Genomic DNA, 17,900 nt, shown 5'->3' with positions numbered 1-17,900 from the left:
CCCATAGAGGGAGGGTTTATGTAGCAAGATCAGAGAGGACTTCTTGGTAGTGAGTCAGAAAGAGCCCAGTGTGAATGGAGAAAGGACCTAAGTCCAACGTGAGCAGTGCTGCATCCTGGGGCGTCCTAAGTAATAGGAGACAGAAAGGAAAGGTATAGCGAGATTTGGAGCAGAAGTGACTAAGAGACAGTGATCTACCGGAGATTGGCCCTGGGAGAGGACACCTAGCTGCTAAGCCCTTAGTTTACAACTCTAGGAGTTAATGGGCCTAGACAGGACTGAGTACGTGAGATGAGTAAAATGTCCAGGGTGGGAGTTCCAGAGCGTCAGCATTACAGGATATACTGGCACCCTAAGGGGAAAGAAGATGCGGAACCATGGGTTGATTACATGAATCTTGCTAACCAGGACTGTAGTGTCAAGCTGGGTTGTGGTGAAGTAGTGAGAAACTGTGGAAACAGAGGACAAGTACAGAGAGTAAAGAGGAAACGGTAAGATAGAGAACAATAGAGAAAAGAAGGAAGGACACGGTGTGGAAAATGCTCCAAGTTGTAAAGGAAACATTCATAAGACTGTATCTCCCATCTCTTGTATATATTCCCTACCAGTTCCCATTCAGCAAAAAGTTTATTTTTAAATGGTGGTCTCTCTTATTGAACTGTGAAACATCTGGTCCTGGCAAACCAGCGTCCTTGGTTAGATGCGGCCTGCATGGGTGTAGCAACCTCACAGCACAAGTCCATGTACCCAGCCAGGACCCCCACATTCATGTAACGTGCTAGAGCATAAGAGATGAGTACTTACTGCCCCGCGCCACGTTACACCATCATAATATGAGTCCCTGCTTTGATATTTACTGTTGCTTCTATCAGTTGATATTTGAATTGCACTACAATTTTTATAGAAATGTTTATAAAATGTATAAATATTATTAACATAATTATTAGGCTGTGTTATTGTAAAAATAATAAATTATTTTTTTATTCTTGGCAGACGAATGTGCTAGCAGATCAATGGCACATCTCATCTGTTTAGGTTTTCCACCTTATGACCACAGTATCACACCAGATACATATGAAGAGCTTGACAGTTCCCTAGATGTATATCCAGCCTTCCACAATAAAGATTTATCATCTGATCCTTCACAACAGCTGCTATCTTCTGATTCATCGCAGACTGTCTTGCAAAACAAAAATAATAGGAGTGATGAACATCAAACAATTTACACAAGAAAGAAACCATATTCATGTTCAGAATGTGGGAAATGTTTTACACGAAAATCACATCTTGTTACACATCAGAAAATTCACACAGGGGAGCAACCATTTACATGTTCAGAATGTGGGAAATGCTTTACAGGGAAAACAAATCTTGTTAAACATTTGAGAATTCACACAGGGGAGGAACCATTTTCATGTTCAGAATGTGGAAAGCGTTTTAGAGAGAAATCAAATCTTGTTAAACATCTGAAAATTCACACAGGGGAGAAACCATTTTCATGTCTGGAATGTGGAAAATGTTTTACATCAAAAGACCATCTAGTTAAACATCAGAGGATTCACACAGGTGAGAAGCCATTTTCATGTTTAAAATGTGGAAAATGTTTTAGAGCCAAATCACATCTTGTTAAACATCTGAGAATTCACACAGGGGAGAAGCCATATTCATGTTCAGAATGTGGGAAATGTTTTACACATAAAAACCAAATTGTTAATTATGAGAGTACTGACACAGAGGAGAAAGCATTTTCATGTTCAGAATGTGGAAAAGGTTTTACAAATAAATCAAATCTTGTTAAACATCTGAAAAGACACACCGGTGCAAAGCCATTTTTATGTCGAGAATGTGGGAAGTGTTTTACAGATAAATCATATCTTGTTAAACATCAGAAAATTCACACAGGGGAGAAGCCATTTTCATGTCTAGAATGTGGGAAATGTTTTACAGTGAAAGATTATCTTGTTACACATCAGAGAACACACACAGGGGAGAAGCCATATTCATGTTCAGAATGTGGGAAATGTTTTACAGATAGATCAAATCTTCTTGCACATCAGATAATTCACACAGGGGGGAAGCCATATTCATGTTCAGAATGTGAAAAATGCTTTGCACACAAATGATATCTTGTTTTCCATAAGAGATGTCACACGGGAGAAGCCATTTTCATGTTTAGAATGTGGGAAATATTTTACACAGAAATCAAATCTTATTGCACATCAGAAAATTCACAAAGAAATTCAGAAATGCTGGTACCACCAATTAGAAGTGTCTGCAAAATGGAGTTTCTTACTTTGTTATCCAAAGTCGTGAGGCAGTGCTCTTTAAAGAAAATGTGTCATTTAAAAAATGAAAAATAATTTAAAAAATGTAAAGTCTTAATGTTTTAATTTTTTTAAAAATATATTTAAAATGTTTTTAACAGTATAAAATGTGATAAATGATTTAAAAAGTTTTGATATTTTCAACTTTTAGACACTAGGGCAGCAGCTGCTCACATTTGACATAAAAACCAATTGTGCTAGCTCGCTTTATGACAGCAGTAAATATGGGCAAGATCTACTAACATTGCTCTTCCCTTACCCTTCTGGGTGTTTGCAAGAGGAGGGGGAGGATAAAGTTTAGGATCTTAATGCAATGCCGTTTTGTTGATGACTGCAGTGTGATAGTGACATTTTGACAGTGGTATCAAGGGCTGCTGGCAGCACCAATTCTAGCTTTCCTATTAACTAAGGAGACATTTGAAATGATGCCCCTACCCGGAGTACAATACAAACATGCAGTGAATAAATAAAATTTAAATTTTGGTTTGTTTTTTTACGGTGCTCAGTTTGCAGCAAAAATGACCTGACCTTATAATTCTCAAGGTCAGTATGAATATGATGATACTGATTTTTTTTCTTTAATGATGACATTTTTAAACAAAAATTGGCTTCTCATAACATTTGGAGATGTTTTAGGACTTCATTTTTGCATGGTGAGAAGACATTTTTATTGATACTATTTTTGGGCCACATACAATATTTATATCTTTTGTTTTTTTTTATTTGTTTTAGTTTGTTTTTAATTTTTTTTAGGGAGATGCAACAAAAATGTTTCTATTTATGGCATTTACCATGGGGATTAACTGATTTTATTTTTTGATATTTTTTTAATATCTAGCAGATTTAAAGGGATTGATTCCCTATTCTTTTTCTGTTGCATCAGGTAGTGGTTTGCCAAACTTACAATGTAACAAATGTATAGAAGAGGTCCTTTCTGCTATTTTTGCTGGCTGCAGTAGGAGTTGTTAATAGTGTTGAGCCACCCCCATAGTGTTCGGGTTCGGTTCGGTTCGTCGAACACCGGGATGTTCGAGGAACTGTTCGTCGAACACCTTAGAACACCGTCGAACACCGTTAAAACCAATGGCAGGCAAACAAAAACACATAGAAAACACCTTCAAAGGTGTCCAAAAGCTGACAAACTGCTCAGAAGACACTCTCTTTAAAAAAGCCGGCCGGCAAATTCAGCAGCGGCATACACCGGTACCCGACAATTTAGACAAGAAGGAATAGAGCATCACACATAGATTAGATAGATAGAAACATGTCAGTCAGATATATAATAAGTACAGTGACAGTGTTACTGTACTTGTCATTTAGTGTTAAAATAAAGGATTTATTAAAAAAAAAATAGATAGAAACATGTCAGTCACACATATAAGAAGCACAGTGACAGTGTTGGTTACTGCACTTGTCATTTAGTGTAAAGGATTTATTAAAAAATATATTAGTGTTTTCATGCACCGTCTCTTTAAAAAAGCCGGCCGGCAATTCAGCAGCGGTACCCGACAATTTAGAACAGAAAGAATAGAGCTTCACACATAGATTAGATAGATAGAAACATGTCAGTCACATATATAATAAGCACAGTGACAGTGTTGCTTACTGTACTTGTCATTTAGTGTAAAGGATTTATTAAAAAAATATATTAGTGTTTTCATGCACCGTCTCTTTAAAAAAGCCGGCCGGCAATTCAGCATCTGTACTCGACAATTTAGAACAGAAAGATAGAACACATAGATTAGATAGATAGAAACATGTCAGTCAGATATATAATAAGTACAGTGACAGTGTTACTGTACTTGTCATTTAGTGTTAAAATAAAGGATTTATTAAAAAAAAAATTAGCGTGGGGTTCCCCGTAATTTTAGTCTCTAGCGGAGGTTAAGCAGACGGCTGGGGCAGATGTTTGAAGCCTGGGAAGGGGGTAATACCGACGGAGCTTCCCAGGCTACTAATATCAGCCCCCAGCTGAATACCTAGCCTTTACTAGCTATTAAAATGGGGGACCCCCCAAAAAAATGACGTGGGGTCCCCCCTATTTTAATAGCTAGCAAAGGCTAGGCAGACAGCTGGGGGCTGATATTAATAGCTCAGGAAGGGTGCCATGAATATTGGCCCCCTCCCAGGCTAGAAACACCAGCCGTCAGCCGCCCCAGAAATGGCGCATCCATAGGATGCGCCAATTTTGGCACTTAGCCTCGCTCTTCCCACTGCCCTGTAGCGGTGGCAGTGGGGTAATAGGGCTGGGGTTGATGTCAGCTTATAATGCCAGCTGACATCAAGCCCAGGTTAGTAATGGAGAGGCGTCTATAAGACACCCCCATTACTAACCCCATAGTGAAAGTTAAAAAAAGCACAAACACCCAGAATAAAGTCCTTTAATTGAAATAAACACACAATTCTTTATTGTTCTAAATTAAACCATACTTACCGTCACGTCCATTCCAGCTGAAGCCAACGATCTCCTGCAATAAAAATAAAATAATAAACCAACATCATCCTTACCTTTCGATGGTTCCCAGGACAGCTCCAGCTCTGCTACATCGAGATGACAGGCTGGACTGCAGCAGAACGCTGCCATCCAGCCTGTCAACCCACAGACACTGAGAAGAGCAGGCTTGCTTCGCTCCTCAGTGTCTCGCTGTGACGGCATCCAGATGAGCCGAGGTCATGTCCAATGAACTCGGCTCACCTCATGCACGTCACTGACAGCGTGGGAAAATTCTCCTGCACTCAGCGCTTCAGCGTGGGAGAATTCTCACGCTGAAGCGCTGAGTGCAGGAGAATTTTCCCACGCTGTCAGTGACGTGCATGAGGTGAGCTGAGATCATTGGACATGAACTCACCTCATGCACGTCACTGACAGCGTGGGAAAATTCTCACGCTGAAGCGCTGAGTGCAGGAGAATTCTCCCACACTGTCAGTGACGTGCATGAGGTGAGCTCATGTCCAATGAACTCAGCTCACCTCATGCACGTCACTTACAGCGTGGGAGAATTCTCACGCTGAAGCGCTGAGTGCAGGAGAATTTTCCCACGCTGTCAGTGACGTGCATGAGGTGAGCTGAGTTCATTGGACATGAGCTCACCTCATGCACGTCACTGACAGCGTGGGAGAATTCTCCTGCACTCAGCGCTTCAGCGTGAGAATTTTCCCACGCTGTCAGTGACGTGCATGATGTGAGCCGAGTTCATTGGACATGACCTCGGCTCATCTGGATGCCGTCACAGAGAGACACTGAGGAGCGCAAGCATGCCTGCTCTTCTCAGTGTCTGCGGGATGACAGGCTGGATGGCAGCGTTCTGCTGCGGTCCAGCCTGTCATCTCGATGTAGCAGAGCTGAAGCTGTCATGGGAACCATGGAAAGGTAAAGATGATGTTGGTTTATTATTTTTCTTTTATTTCAGGAGATCGTTGGCTTCAGCTGGAATGGGCGTGATGGTAAGTATGGTTTAATTTAGAACAATAAAGAATTGTGTGTTTATTTCAATTAAAGGACTTTATTCTGGGTGTTGTGTTTTTTAAATACTAGAAATTCATTTACTAGAAATTCATGGCGGTCATGTCTAATACTGGCGTGACCCCATGAATTTTGGGCTTAGGGCCAGCTGATAATACCAAGCTGGCCCTAACCCCTTTATTACCCAGTGAGCCACCGCACCAGGGCCCTGGATGAGTAGGGTACAGCGCCAGAAGATGGCGCTTCTATGAACGCGCCATTTTCCGGGGTGGCTGCGGACTGCAATTTGCAGCAGGGGGGGCCCAGAAAGCTTGGGCCTCCCTGCGCTGCAGATTCCAGCCCCCAGCTGCCTAGTTGTACCTGGCTGGACACAAAAATAGGGCGAAGCCCCACGTATTTTTTTTTAAATTATTTCATGAAATTCATGAAATAATTAAGAAAAAAAGGCCTTCTCTATATTGTTGTGTCCGGCCAGGTACAAATAGGCAGCTGGTGGTTGGGGGCAGCCCGTTCCTGCCTGCTGTACCTGGCTGGACACAAATATAGTGCGAAGCCCCACTTCAATTTTTTTTAATTATTTCAGGAAATTCATGAAATAATTAAGAAAAAAAGGCCTTCTCTATATTGTTGTGTCCGGCCAGGTACAAATAGGCAGCTGGTGGTTGGGGGCAGCCCGTTCCTGCCTGCTGTACCTGGTTGGACACAAATATAGTGCGAAGCCCCACTTCAATTTTTTTAAATTATTTCAGGAAATTCATGAAATAATTTAAAAAAAATTGACGTGGGGCTTCGCACTATATTTGTGTCCAGCCAGGTACAGCAGGCAGGAACGGGCTGCCCCCAACCACCAGCTGCCTATTTGTACCTGGCCGGACACAACAATATAGGGAAGCCCTTTTTTTCTTAATTATTTCATGAAATAATTTAAAGAAAATTGACGTGGGGCTTCGCCCTGTTTATGTGTCCAGCCAGGTACAACTAGGCAGCTCGGGGCTGGAATCCGCAGCGCAGGGAGGACCAAGCTTTCTGGGCCACCCCCGCTGCAAATTGCAGTCCGCAGCCACCCTGGAAAATGGCGCGTTCATAGAAGCGCCATCTTCTGGCGCTGTACCCAACTCATCCAGGGCCCTGGTGCGGTGGCTCACTGGGTAATAAAGGGGTTAGGGCCAGCTTGGCATTATCAGCTGGCCCTAAGCCCGAAATTCATGGGGTCACGCCAATATTAGACATGACCACCATGAATTTCTAGTAAAGTATTTAAAAAAAACACAACACCAAGAAAAAAGTCCTTTAATTGAAATAAACACACAATTCTTTATTGTTCTAAATTAAACCATACTTACCGTCACGCCCATTCCAGCTGAAGCCAACGATCTCCTGAAATAAAAGAAAAATAATAAAGCAACATCATCCTTACCTTTCCATGGTTCCCATGACAGCTTCAGCTCTGCTACATCGAGATGACAGGCTGGACCGCAGCAGAACGCTGCCATCCACCCTGTCATCCCGAAGACACTGAGAAGCGCAGGCATGCTTGCGCTCCTCAGTGTCTCGCTGTGACGGCATCCAGATGAGCCGAGTTAATGTCCAATGAACTCAGTTCACCTCATGCACGTCACTGACAGCGTGGAAAAATTCTCCTGCATTCAGCGCTTCAGCGTGGGAGAATTCTCACGCTGAAGCGCTGAGTGCAGGAGAATTTTCCCACGCTGTCAGTGACGTGCATGAGGTGAACTGAGTTCATTGGACATGAGCTCACCTCATGCACGTCACTGACAGCGTGGGAGAATTCTCCTGCACTCAGCGCTTCAGCGTGAGAATTTTCCCACGCTGTCAGTGACGTGCATGAGGTGTGCCGAGTTCATTGGACATGACCTCGGCTCATCTGGATGCCGTCACAGAGAGACGCTGAGGAGCGCAAGCAAGCCTGCGCTTCTCAGTGTCTGCGGGATGACAGGCTGGATGGCAGCGTTCTGCTGCGGTCCAGCCTGTCATCTCGATGTAGCAGAGCTGAAGCTGTCGTGGGAACCATGGAAAGGTAAGTATTATGTTGCTTTATTATTTTTCTTTTATTGCAGGGGATCGTTGGCTTCAGCTGGAATGGGCGTGATTGTAAGTATGGTTTAATTTAGAACAATAAAGAATTGTGTCTTTATTTCAATTAAAGGACTTTATTCTGGGTGTTTGTGTTTTTTTTTAACTTTGACTACGGGGTTAGTAATGGGGGTGCCTTATAGACGCCTCTCCATTACTAACCTGGGCTTGATGTCAGCTGGCATTATAAGCTGACATCAACCCCAGCCCTATTACCCCACTGCCACCGCTACAGGGAAGTGGGAAGAGCGAGGCTAAGTGCCAGAGTTGTCGCATCCTATGGATGCGCCATTTCTGGGGCGGCTGACGGCTGGTGTTTCTAGCCTGGGAGGGGGCCAATATTCATGGCACCCTTCCTGGGCTATTAATATCAGCCCCCAGCTGTCTGCCTAGCCTTTGCTAGCTATTAAAATAGGGGGGACCCCACGTCAATTTTTTGGGGGGTCCCCCATTTTAATAGCTAGTAAAGGCTAGGCATTCAGCTGGGGGCTGATATTAGTAGCCTGGGAAGCTCCGTGGGTATTACCCCTTCCCAGGCTTCAAACATCTGCCCCAGCTGTCTGCTTAACCTCCTCTAGAGCCTAAAATTACGGGGAACCCCACGCCAATTTCTTTTTAAATAAATCCTTTATTTTAACACTAAATGACAAGTACAGTAATCAACACTATCACTGTACTTATTATATATCTGACTGACATGTTTCTATCTATCTAATCTATGTGTGATGCTCTATTCCTTCCATTCTAAATTGTCGGGTACTGCTGCTGAATTGCCGGCCGGCTTTTTTAAAGAGACGGTGCATGAAAACACTAATATTTTTTTTAATAAATCCTTTACACTAAATGGCAAGTACAGTAATCAACACTGTCACTGTACTTCTTATATGCGTGACTGACATGTTTCTATCTATCTAATCTATGTGTGATTCTCTATTCCTTCCATTCTAAATTGTCGGGTACCGCTGCTGAATTGCCGGCCGGCTTTTTTAAAGAGACGGTGCATGAAAACACTAATATATTTTTTTAATAAATCCTTTACACTAAATGACAAGTACAGTAAGCAACACTGTCACTGTACTTCATATATATGTGACTGACATGTTTCTATTCTTTCTGTTCTAATTTGTCGGGTACCGGTGTATGCCGCTGCTGAATTGTCGGCTTTTCATGTTTCACTGTGAGCACAGTTCCCATCGATTTGGGCAATCACTCTAATGCCACAACCACCATGGCTGTGGCATTACAGTGAGTGGCAGACAATCCCTGCATGATTGGTGCTCTAAATAGCGCCAGACATGCAGGACACGCTTTTGGTGCACGAACAATTATCGAACATAACCTCAAACAGCCGAATTTTTTGCAAATCGTTCGGGTTCGTCGAACAACTCGAACACCGCCCAAAACAGCTCGAATTTGAGATTGGCGAACAGTTCTAGTCGAACACCGCTCATCTCTAGTTGTTAACAATATCTGGTAGTGACCCTCCCACTTTGGGCCATGCCAATGTTTTCTGTTGATGACCTTTCTCAGGATCCAATCTCCTGGTTTCAATGTGAGGTTCAAGAAATTCACCTGTAAGAGAATTAGCAGAGGAAATTTCCTTATTGGTTAGCTTCTTAGCCATATAGTCTGCCAGTGTATCATCTGCTTCCTCGTCTGTTTTTGTGACATGTTTTAGCTGTAGAATGATATAGGGTCTCCCGTACATCTCAGCAGCGCCACAGGCTGATCACCTCCATGCCACGCCGCATTGATGCAGTAATTGATGCAAACGGAGCCCCAACCAAGTATTGAGTGCATTTACTGACCATACATTTCAGTAGGCCAATATTTTGGATTTTAAAAACATTTTTCAAGCTGTTGTTATAAAGTATTCTAATTTACTGAGATAATGACTTTCGTGTTTTCATTGGCTGTAAGCCATAATCATCAACATTAACAGAAATAAACACTTGAAATAGATCACTCTGTTTGTAATGACTCTATATAATATATGAGTTTCACTTTTTGTATTGAAGAACTGAAATAAATTAACTTTTTAATGATATTCTAATTTAGTGAGATGCACCTGTAATTTCAAATGGTGTTAGTTCTCATGAGTAGGGATGAGCTGACCCGTGGAAGTTCAGGTTCCTCGAGTTTGGTCGAACTGTAGTCCAAAGTTCGGTTCGAGTATCAGAACTTGACTCCGAACCCAATAGAAGTCATTAGGGATCTGAACTTTGGTGCTGTAAAATGGCCAGAGTAAGGGCTATGGGGCTGCAAATGGAAGTAAAATGGGGGAGAGCAGAACAATTACCCTGCAAACAAATGTGGGAAGGAAAATGACTTAAAATAACATAGAATAAAAAACATACAAAATGATAATCTTGAACCAGGAGGTGGAGGTCCAAGTGGAGGAGGAGGTGGAGGTGGATGTGGCGGTGTAGGTGGAAGAGGCGGAGGAGGAGATAGTCAACACTGTTTTTAAAAAAAACAACACAGAAAAAGATAATGTCTTACCAACACCAGGTCAGATTACCAATGCACTAGCAGGATGCAGCAGGCCTCCATGATAAAGGCGGGGGCAGTTTATGTGCAAAATACTGATAGGACAGCCACTCACTAACCTACCAATTCATGGAGGTGGTGGCTGTGTAGTACTATAAATGCACACTATACATGCACATGAATGGAGCTTTTATAGGACACCAGTCGCACCTGCGGCCCATGGATATCTGTCTTCCTCCTCATCCCCTCGCAAATCAGGCAGCATTCACTTATGTTTTTTGATGACTCGGCTGGCTGTGGTTCCTTGGGCTATCCTGCCCCAAAAGTAGAAGAGATTGAGTGCACTGATGCCCAACCACTTGTTCAATTTGAGGATGAGTCTATGGGAGGGGTAGTGCAAATGGTCAGTGGACCACCACAGCACATCTCTGATGATGAGGACGAAACACAGGTGCGAACTGCAGGGGTGAGGACTGTGTGGAAGATCATGCAGGGGATTAAAATTATTATTATTTATTTTTAGAGCACCATTGATTCCATGGTGCTGTACATGAGGAGGGTTTACATACAAAGCACAAATGGAAATTACAATGAATAAACTAATAGTGACAGAAAGGTACAGAGGGGAGAGGACCCTACCCTTTGTGGCGTTACATTCTACAGCATAATGGAGAAAGAGATAGTAGAGACAGTAGGTTCATGGGTTGCAGCAGCTCTGGTGTTGGTGAGTTGGCAGCTTTGGTAGTACTTAGGTGGCAGCAGGATCATTGCAGGCTGTAAGCTGTTCTGAAGAGATGGGTTTACAAGTGCCACTTGAAAGTTCTGAATATAGGGGATAACCGGACATGTTTGGGTACAGAACTCCAGAGAACGGGGGATACTCGGGAGAAATCTTGCAGGTAATTGGATGAGGAACACACACTGTAGAGGAGAGAAGGAGGTCTTGGGAGATTAGTTCAGAGATATGTGGGGAAGACAGAGTATGGATGGCTTTGCAGGACAGCGCTAGTAGTTTGAAGTGGATGCGTTGTGGAATTGGGAGCCAATTGAGGGATTTGCAGAGGGGAGAAGTGGAGGAGTAGTGAGGAGAGAGGTGGATTAGTCAGCCAGCAGAATTAAGGACAGACTGGAGCAGTGCAATGATGGACACGGGTGGTTTGCACTCTGTGCTGTCAAAGACTGAAGTGAGGCATAAATGTTCTTAACCTGAGCACCAACTGCATGACCAGGCATCTGAATGCAAAGCATGAGCTGCAGTAGAGTACACACCTGAAAAAGTAGGAAAGATCTGAGGCTCCACCTGCTCCCTCTTGCTCTGCAGTGTCAGCCTTTTCCTCCCGCTAGAGAGCAACAGGGTCACTTGGCTCCCTGAAAGAGAGAATGTGACAGCACCACAAACAGCAGAGTATCTCCACACCGTCCCATGGAAGCATTCAGCTGTTCATCCCCCATACACTGGAAAGAAAGAGGAAGTACCCCTTACCCACCCATGAATCCTGGCCCTGAATGTCAGCATGTCAAAATTCCTGGTCTTAGAAATGCTGCCATTCTGGCTGGTGGAGACGGACACTTTAAAAAAACTTATATACATAGCTACATAGGGTGAAATAAGACCTGGGTTCATCGAGTTCAACCTTTCTCCACCAATTATACATTTTTGTCACTAAATTATCTATAATCCATAATGTTATGTGTACTGAGGAAAGCATCCAGCCATTTTTAATAGCTGTTATTGTGTCTGCCATCACTTCTTGTGATGGGCAAACCCATGGATGTTCAGGTTTGGCTGAACATTTAAAAAAAAGTTCGGTTCAGGTACCAGAATGGTACCCGAACCCAAACCCAGACCCCATTCAAATGAATGAGGGGCCAGAACATCCTGTGTTTCCCACGCTGTCATCTGCGTGATAGCGTTGGAAACATTGGCTCTGATTGGCGGTAAGTTCGTTACGGCCGGTGAGAGCACTGCGGTTCCCACACTGTCATACAGATGACAGCGTATCAGCCAGCAGCTCTGACCCACGGTAAAAAGGTTACCGCCTGTCACTGGCATCGGCTCATGAGAGTACTACTCTCTTCAGCGTACGCCTGGTCTCCCTGATAGCAGCAAGAGCAGGCGAGGCTGATGAGAGTGTTCATCAGCCGACGCCTGTCCAATACATAATGAAATAAAAAATGGTGTGGGTTCCCCTCTATTTTTGATAATAAGCGCAGGTAAATCTGGCAGCTGAGGGCTGCAGCCCCCAGCTGTCAGCTTTATATTGTCTGGTTATCATTAAAAAAATGGCATGGGGTCCCCCCATTTTTGACGACCAGCCAAGCTAAAGCAGACATGTGGAGGATGGTATTCTGAGACTGGGAAAGAGCCATGGACATTGGCCCTCCCCAGCCTAAAAATAGCAGTCTGCAGCTGCCTCAGAAAAGGCGCATCCATTAGATGTGCCAATTCTGGCGCTTGGCCTGGCTATTACCACTTGGCCTGGTGCGATGGCAAGTGGGGTAATAGTATTGGGGTTGATGTCAGCTTTGTAATGTCAGCTGACATCAAGCAATGGGGTTAGTAATGGAGAGGAGTCTATCAGGTGCCCCCATTACTAACCCTGTAGTCAAATTTAATAAAGACAGAGATAGAGCAAAGTCCTATATTTGAAATAAACACACAGACTCCGTTATTTGAAATAAAAACTCCAGACCCTCTTTTACGCATTCACCAAAAATAAAAAAGCAAAGATATATTCACCTTTGCGCCGATAATCCATTAATGCCTATGACCCACGACATCAGGATGATTTGGAGAGCGGTCACATCAGTGATACAACCGCTCTCCACACCAGCCGGAACACACTGCCTGTGAACTGCAGTGACGATATTAAGGCAGTGATGTCATCACTGATGTGACCGCTCTCCAAATCATCTGTATCGTCATTGGACATTGGCATTAATGGATTATTGGTGGAATGGTGAGTATAACTTTGTTTTTTTATTTTTATTTTTGGTGAATAAATGGGTAAAATAGGGTTGGGGAGTTTTTATTTCAAATAAAGGATTCTGTGTGTTTATTTCATTTACTCTGGCTTCATTACATTTGACTATGGGGTTCGTAATGGGGTTCATAAGATGCGCCAATTCTGACGCTTAGCCTTACTTTTCCCACTTGCCCAAGTGGGGTAATATTTGTGGGGTTGATGTCAGCTGTTTTATGGCTGCTGACACCAAGCCCGGGGGTTAGAAATGGAGAGGAATCTATAAGACGCCCCCATTGCAAACCCCATAGTGAAAATTAAATAAAGACACACACTGAAAAAGTCTTTAAATTTAAATAAACACACAGAAAAGAGGCATTTATTGAATTAAACACTCCCCTCCTCTTTTACCTTTTTATTATTGTAAAATTAAAAAAAATTAAAACACCATATTCCTCACCTGTCCAGCGATAATCCATTTGTCCCACGACACAATCCAACTCTGCTACATCTGAATTGCATAGCTTAACGGTTGAGTAGCACCCTGAGGGCTCGGTTGCTACAGAGGTATTGCATCTCAGCCAGATGTGCGATATCTCACTCTCAGGTAAGGATGGGGTGTGGATCAGGACCCTGACACCTGCATGCATTACACCACATTTCCGGGGGGCAGGGCGACCGATATGCTCCGAGTAGAGCACGACAGTCCCTGTCGCTGGCTGGAGTGGGGGGAGGGAACACCGAGGAAGGGGGAACCTTGTAGTGCAGGAGCAGGGAGGAAGCAGTTCCTGGGTGCACCTAGAGGGAGGTACAAAAGGTGGGCACCATCTTAGTTCAGGGAGAAGTCGGTTCAGTTCAGTCTGAGAGAAGGAGTGACAGGAAGCAGAGCCTCTGCATGGGCTCTGCTCCGCAGGCAGGCCTAAGAGGGAGGCCGGAGCCTGAAGGAAGGAGAGGGAAGGAAGAGGAGCGGAGGAGGCTCCAGGAACAAGGAACGAAGGGACCCCAGGGGTGAGGACCGGCGAGTCGCCACCTCACGCCCGAATCTACCTGCGTAGAAGGGTCAGGCCAAAGGGGGAGACCGGTTCCCAAAACTAGTGGAGGCGGGGAACTACCCTCAGCTAGAAACCGGAGGCTGTGACATTTCACGTGGCGCAGCCCCTCGCTACACTCGCTAGGAAGGCACCACGTAGGGTCAGGGAAACTGGCGCCAAGTTCACCAAGAGAAGGCCCGAGGCTGCCGGACAGAAGCGAGGTCACTGGCGGGGTATGACAGGCCAGAGAAAGGACACACAAAGGGTGAAGCACTCCAAAGTTATCTGGGAGTAGGCCGAGCCCCTCACCTGGTGAGCACAGTACGACGTGGGCAGCCGTTACCTGCAGAAGTGGTCTGGATAATAAGAACTGAGTAAAGACACTGGACTGCATCCCTGACTCTGTGTCGTCACTGCTACTCCTACACCATCACCCCCATCCTCCGCATACACTGCCCTGAGGCTACACTCCTCCCGTGGGGAGTTGTACTACACTCTGCTGCACCCACAACACCAGCCTCAGCGGTCTGCCCTGGAGCGGCGGTTCATCCTGACCGCAATCCACGGGTGGCGTAGTCGGACATTTTTAACATCACAAATAGACTGCCATTTGAGTTGACGACCCTGAGCCACGGAACCGGGTCCCCGCCACACGAGGACTACAACCCCCAGCATCCGCAACGGGTCCGGTTCTGGGTATCCCCACACACGCGCGGCCCAGGGGGCGCGTCAACTTTTGGCGTAGTCGGCAGGATTTCGTGCCTGCCACCAACGGGTACTGCGTGCCTGAAAAGAGACTGTTTCACTGTATGAAAAATGGCGCCCGCCCCAGAGGAACGGACGCCATGATGTGCGCGCCAAAAGACAACAAGAAGCCACCTCCCATCGTGGGCCAGGTCCCAGAATGGCGCCAAAGACGGAGCCCACCCCCAACAGCCATGAGTGCGGCTGCAGAGATGGGTGGGCTGCCCCTGAGAGTTATTGTCAGAAGATGGCCCCAGGACCACCCCCAATGGGGGCGGAAAGAGAAGAAAACTGGGGGACAGGGTGTGGCTTGGATCAGTCTCGGCAGACCACACCCAGAGATGGTGAGCAGCACCGACACCAGCACCCTGAAGGGTGGCTTGCTGCAGGCCATCGCGGCCCCGTACAGCCTTAGGGAGCTGATGGCGCAGCTCCCTGGAGAAGACCCGGAGTTCCTCCGAACGGCGTTGCAGGATTTGGACCGGAGGATGGTCCAGGCGCAGCGAGAAGCTGTAACGGAGTGGAGAGAGGAGATGGCCCGGCGGGTCGCGGCCCAGCAGCACAGGACGCCGTCAGCACCGGCCAGCGAGCCAGCCCCTGAGGACGAGGAGCGGAGGCTGGAAGCTAAGAGCAGCGCAGCCCTGGAAGCAGGTAAGGGGGACACCCCTGCCACCAGCCCTAATGCCACCAACCTGCCTCTGGACCCTGTCATGGAGCCAGACGTTCCGGGCGTCGCTGCGCCTTCCCCGCTCCCGCCGCCGGCACGCAGGCCCCAAGCTGTGAGCCCCGTCGCTGGATCAAGTCCCAGGCCGTGCCCCCTGACCCCGGGTGCGGTCAGAAGCTTCCCGCTCCAGGCCCAGTCGCAAGGCCTGACATCCCCAGGCGCCTCTCAACCGCGTGCGTCCCAGGTCCCGAAGCCACCACCCCTTTGACCGACCTGTACAGCCAGCTCACCGGACCTGATGGAGAGCCGGTCCCTGTGCCAGAGGGATGGGTTCACCCCAGTCGGCGGAAGGATCTGTCCGTAAAGGCCGAGGCCCCGCTTGCTCCGCTCCTGCCCGTATCACAGCCAGTCGCTGTCCTCCAGCTCCCGGAGGAAGAGGTCCAGATCGAATGGGACCAGACCGGGGAGGAACTGATGGGATTTGCGCAGGAGACGCGGGCGGCCGCAGCTCGCAGGCGGGAGATCTATGAGCAGCTTGAAAAGGAGGAGCGGGCGCGGCACCAGAAGAGGGAGCAGCTGCAGGCCCGGAGCGCAGAGGAGAAGACACGAACCCGCCGAAACCCCCAAGCAGCACGCGGTCCTAAAATTGCTAGGACTGTGGTAAAGTTCCACCAAGAGAAAGGGTGGGGGTTTATCCGGGACTCTACCACAGCCACAGACCTCTACGTTGACAGGAGGGATGTGGAGGGTCACCTGCCAGCGGGTCACCCGAAGCGGGAGATCGGGTAATATACACTAGACATCAGCGGTCTGCCCTGCAGCAGCGGTTCATCCTGACCGCAATCCACGGGTGGCGTAGTCGGACATTTTTAACATCACAAATAGACTGCCATTTGAGTTGACGACCCTGACCCACGGAACCGGGTCCCCACCACACGAGGACTACAACCCTCAGCATCCGCAACGGGTCCGGTTCCGGGTATCCCCACACACGCGCGGCCCAGGGGGCGCGTCAGTTGCATGATGCGACCACTCAGCCATGAATCCAGGAGACACTGAACTGCAGAGAGCGCAGCTTCAATCACCTGCGGTGATGTCATTGAAGTTACCGTAGGTCACTGAAACTGTAATTCCCACGGGCAGCTAAGTGTGAGCGGCCCAATGAACTTCATTGACCTCAAAGAGAAATTTCTCACGGTGCTTGTGGTGCTCTCATTGAGGTCACCTCAGTTTATTTGGTTGCACACAATTCGCTGCCTGTGGGAATCGCAGCGTCAGTGACCTGCGGTAACCTCAATGACATCACCACAGGTCATCGAAGCTGCGTTCTCAGCAGTTTAGTGTGGAATGCCCTAGCATAAAAGGTAGTAATTAGGGATGGGCGAACTCGCACCTAGTGTGCGTGCATGGACCCCGGCCGTCTGTGCACTCTGCACTCTCACCCTGCTGCTGCTCTTCTGTCTGCGCTGCAGTTTCACTTTTGCCTTCTTGCTCACCCCCTCATATGTGACGGACTCACAATGTGGAACTCCACCTTGCAGATGCTGAAGAGACTGTGCGAGAAGCAGCAGGCGGTAGTGGAGTTTGGGCTGCAGCACGCACGGGTGAGTCGCTCCACGGAACAACACCACCAAAGAGTGGGTCTCCATGCGGGGCGTGTGTGCAGTGTTGAGCTGCTTCAAGTACTACATGAACATGGCCAGCGCTAAAGATCCCATACTCAGCGTTACTATTCCACTTTTATGCCTCTTTGAAAAAACGCTTCAGGCAGTGATGAGTATGGTGGTGGCACAGGAGGAAGAGGAGGAGGAACAGGGACCATGCACACGATTATCAGGCAGTTGTCCACACATGTCTCGAAGGTTGAGTTCCTGTACCAACATCTACCAGGTACACAACTGTCCAGCCAAAGGACAGTTTTGGAGGATGAGGAGGAGGAGAAGTGACTCGCCCCCTGGGCCGAGGGGCACCCGGAACCAGGCTTTTGGGGGTTGTAGTATCCGTGGCAGTGACCCGGTCCCGTGGCTCAGGGTGGTCAGGCCAATGGCGGTATTTTGTGGGTTTTAGGTTAATTGTCCGACTACGCCACCCGTGGATTGCGGTCAGTGCGGACCGCCGCTGCAAGGC

At 46.8% G+C, this 17,900-nt stretch overlaps 2 protein-coding genes across 2 annotated transcripts in view; both read left to right on the top strand.

Annotated features, from left to right (window-relative positions):
• The window catches only part of LOC141272074 (uncharacterized), a 34,364-nt gene extending 30,661 nt beyond the window's left edge, over nucleotides 1–3,703 (top strand). The window contains exon 2 of the mRNA XM_073682385.1: nucleotides 994–3,703. Coding sequence (XP_073538486.1) covers nucleotides 1,014–2,123 — 1,110 coding nt within the window. The 5' untranslated portion in view covers nucleotides 994–1,013 and the 3' untranslated portion in view covers nucleotides 2,124–3,703. The remainder of the gene's footprint in view (nucleotides 1–993) is intronic.
• LOC141272049 (uncharacterized) overlaps nucleotides 1–17,900 on the top strand; it is a 253,291-nt gene that overhangs the window by 149,475 nt on the left and 85,916 nt on the right. The gene's annotated exons all lie outside the window — the stretch shown is intronic.

The sequence above is a fragment of the Phyllobates terribilis genome, unplaced genomic scaffold (genome assembly GCF_046119375.1).
Source record: "Phyllobates terribilis strain yellow unplaced genomic scaffold, ASM4611937v1 Scaffold_5__5_contigs__length_657084704, whole genome shotgun sequence".
Classification (NCBI taxonomy): domain Eukaryota; kingdom Metazoa; phylum Chordata; class Amphibia; order Anura; family Dendrobatidae; genus Phyllobates; species Phyllobates terribilis.
This window is presented reverse-complemented; position numbering and strand designations above follow the sequence as displayed.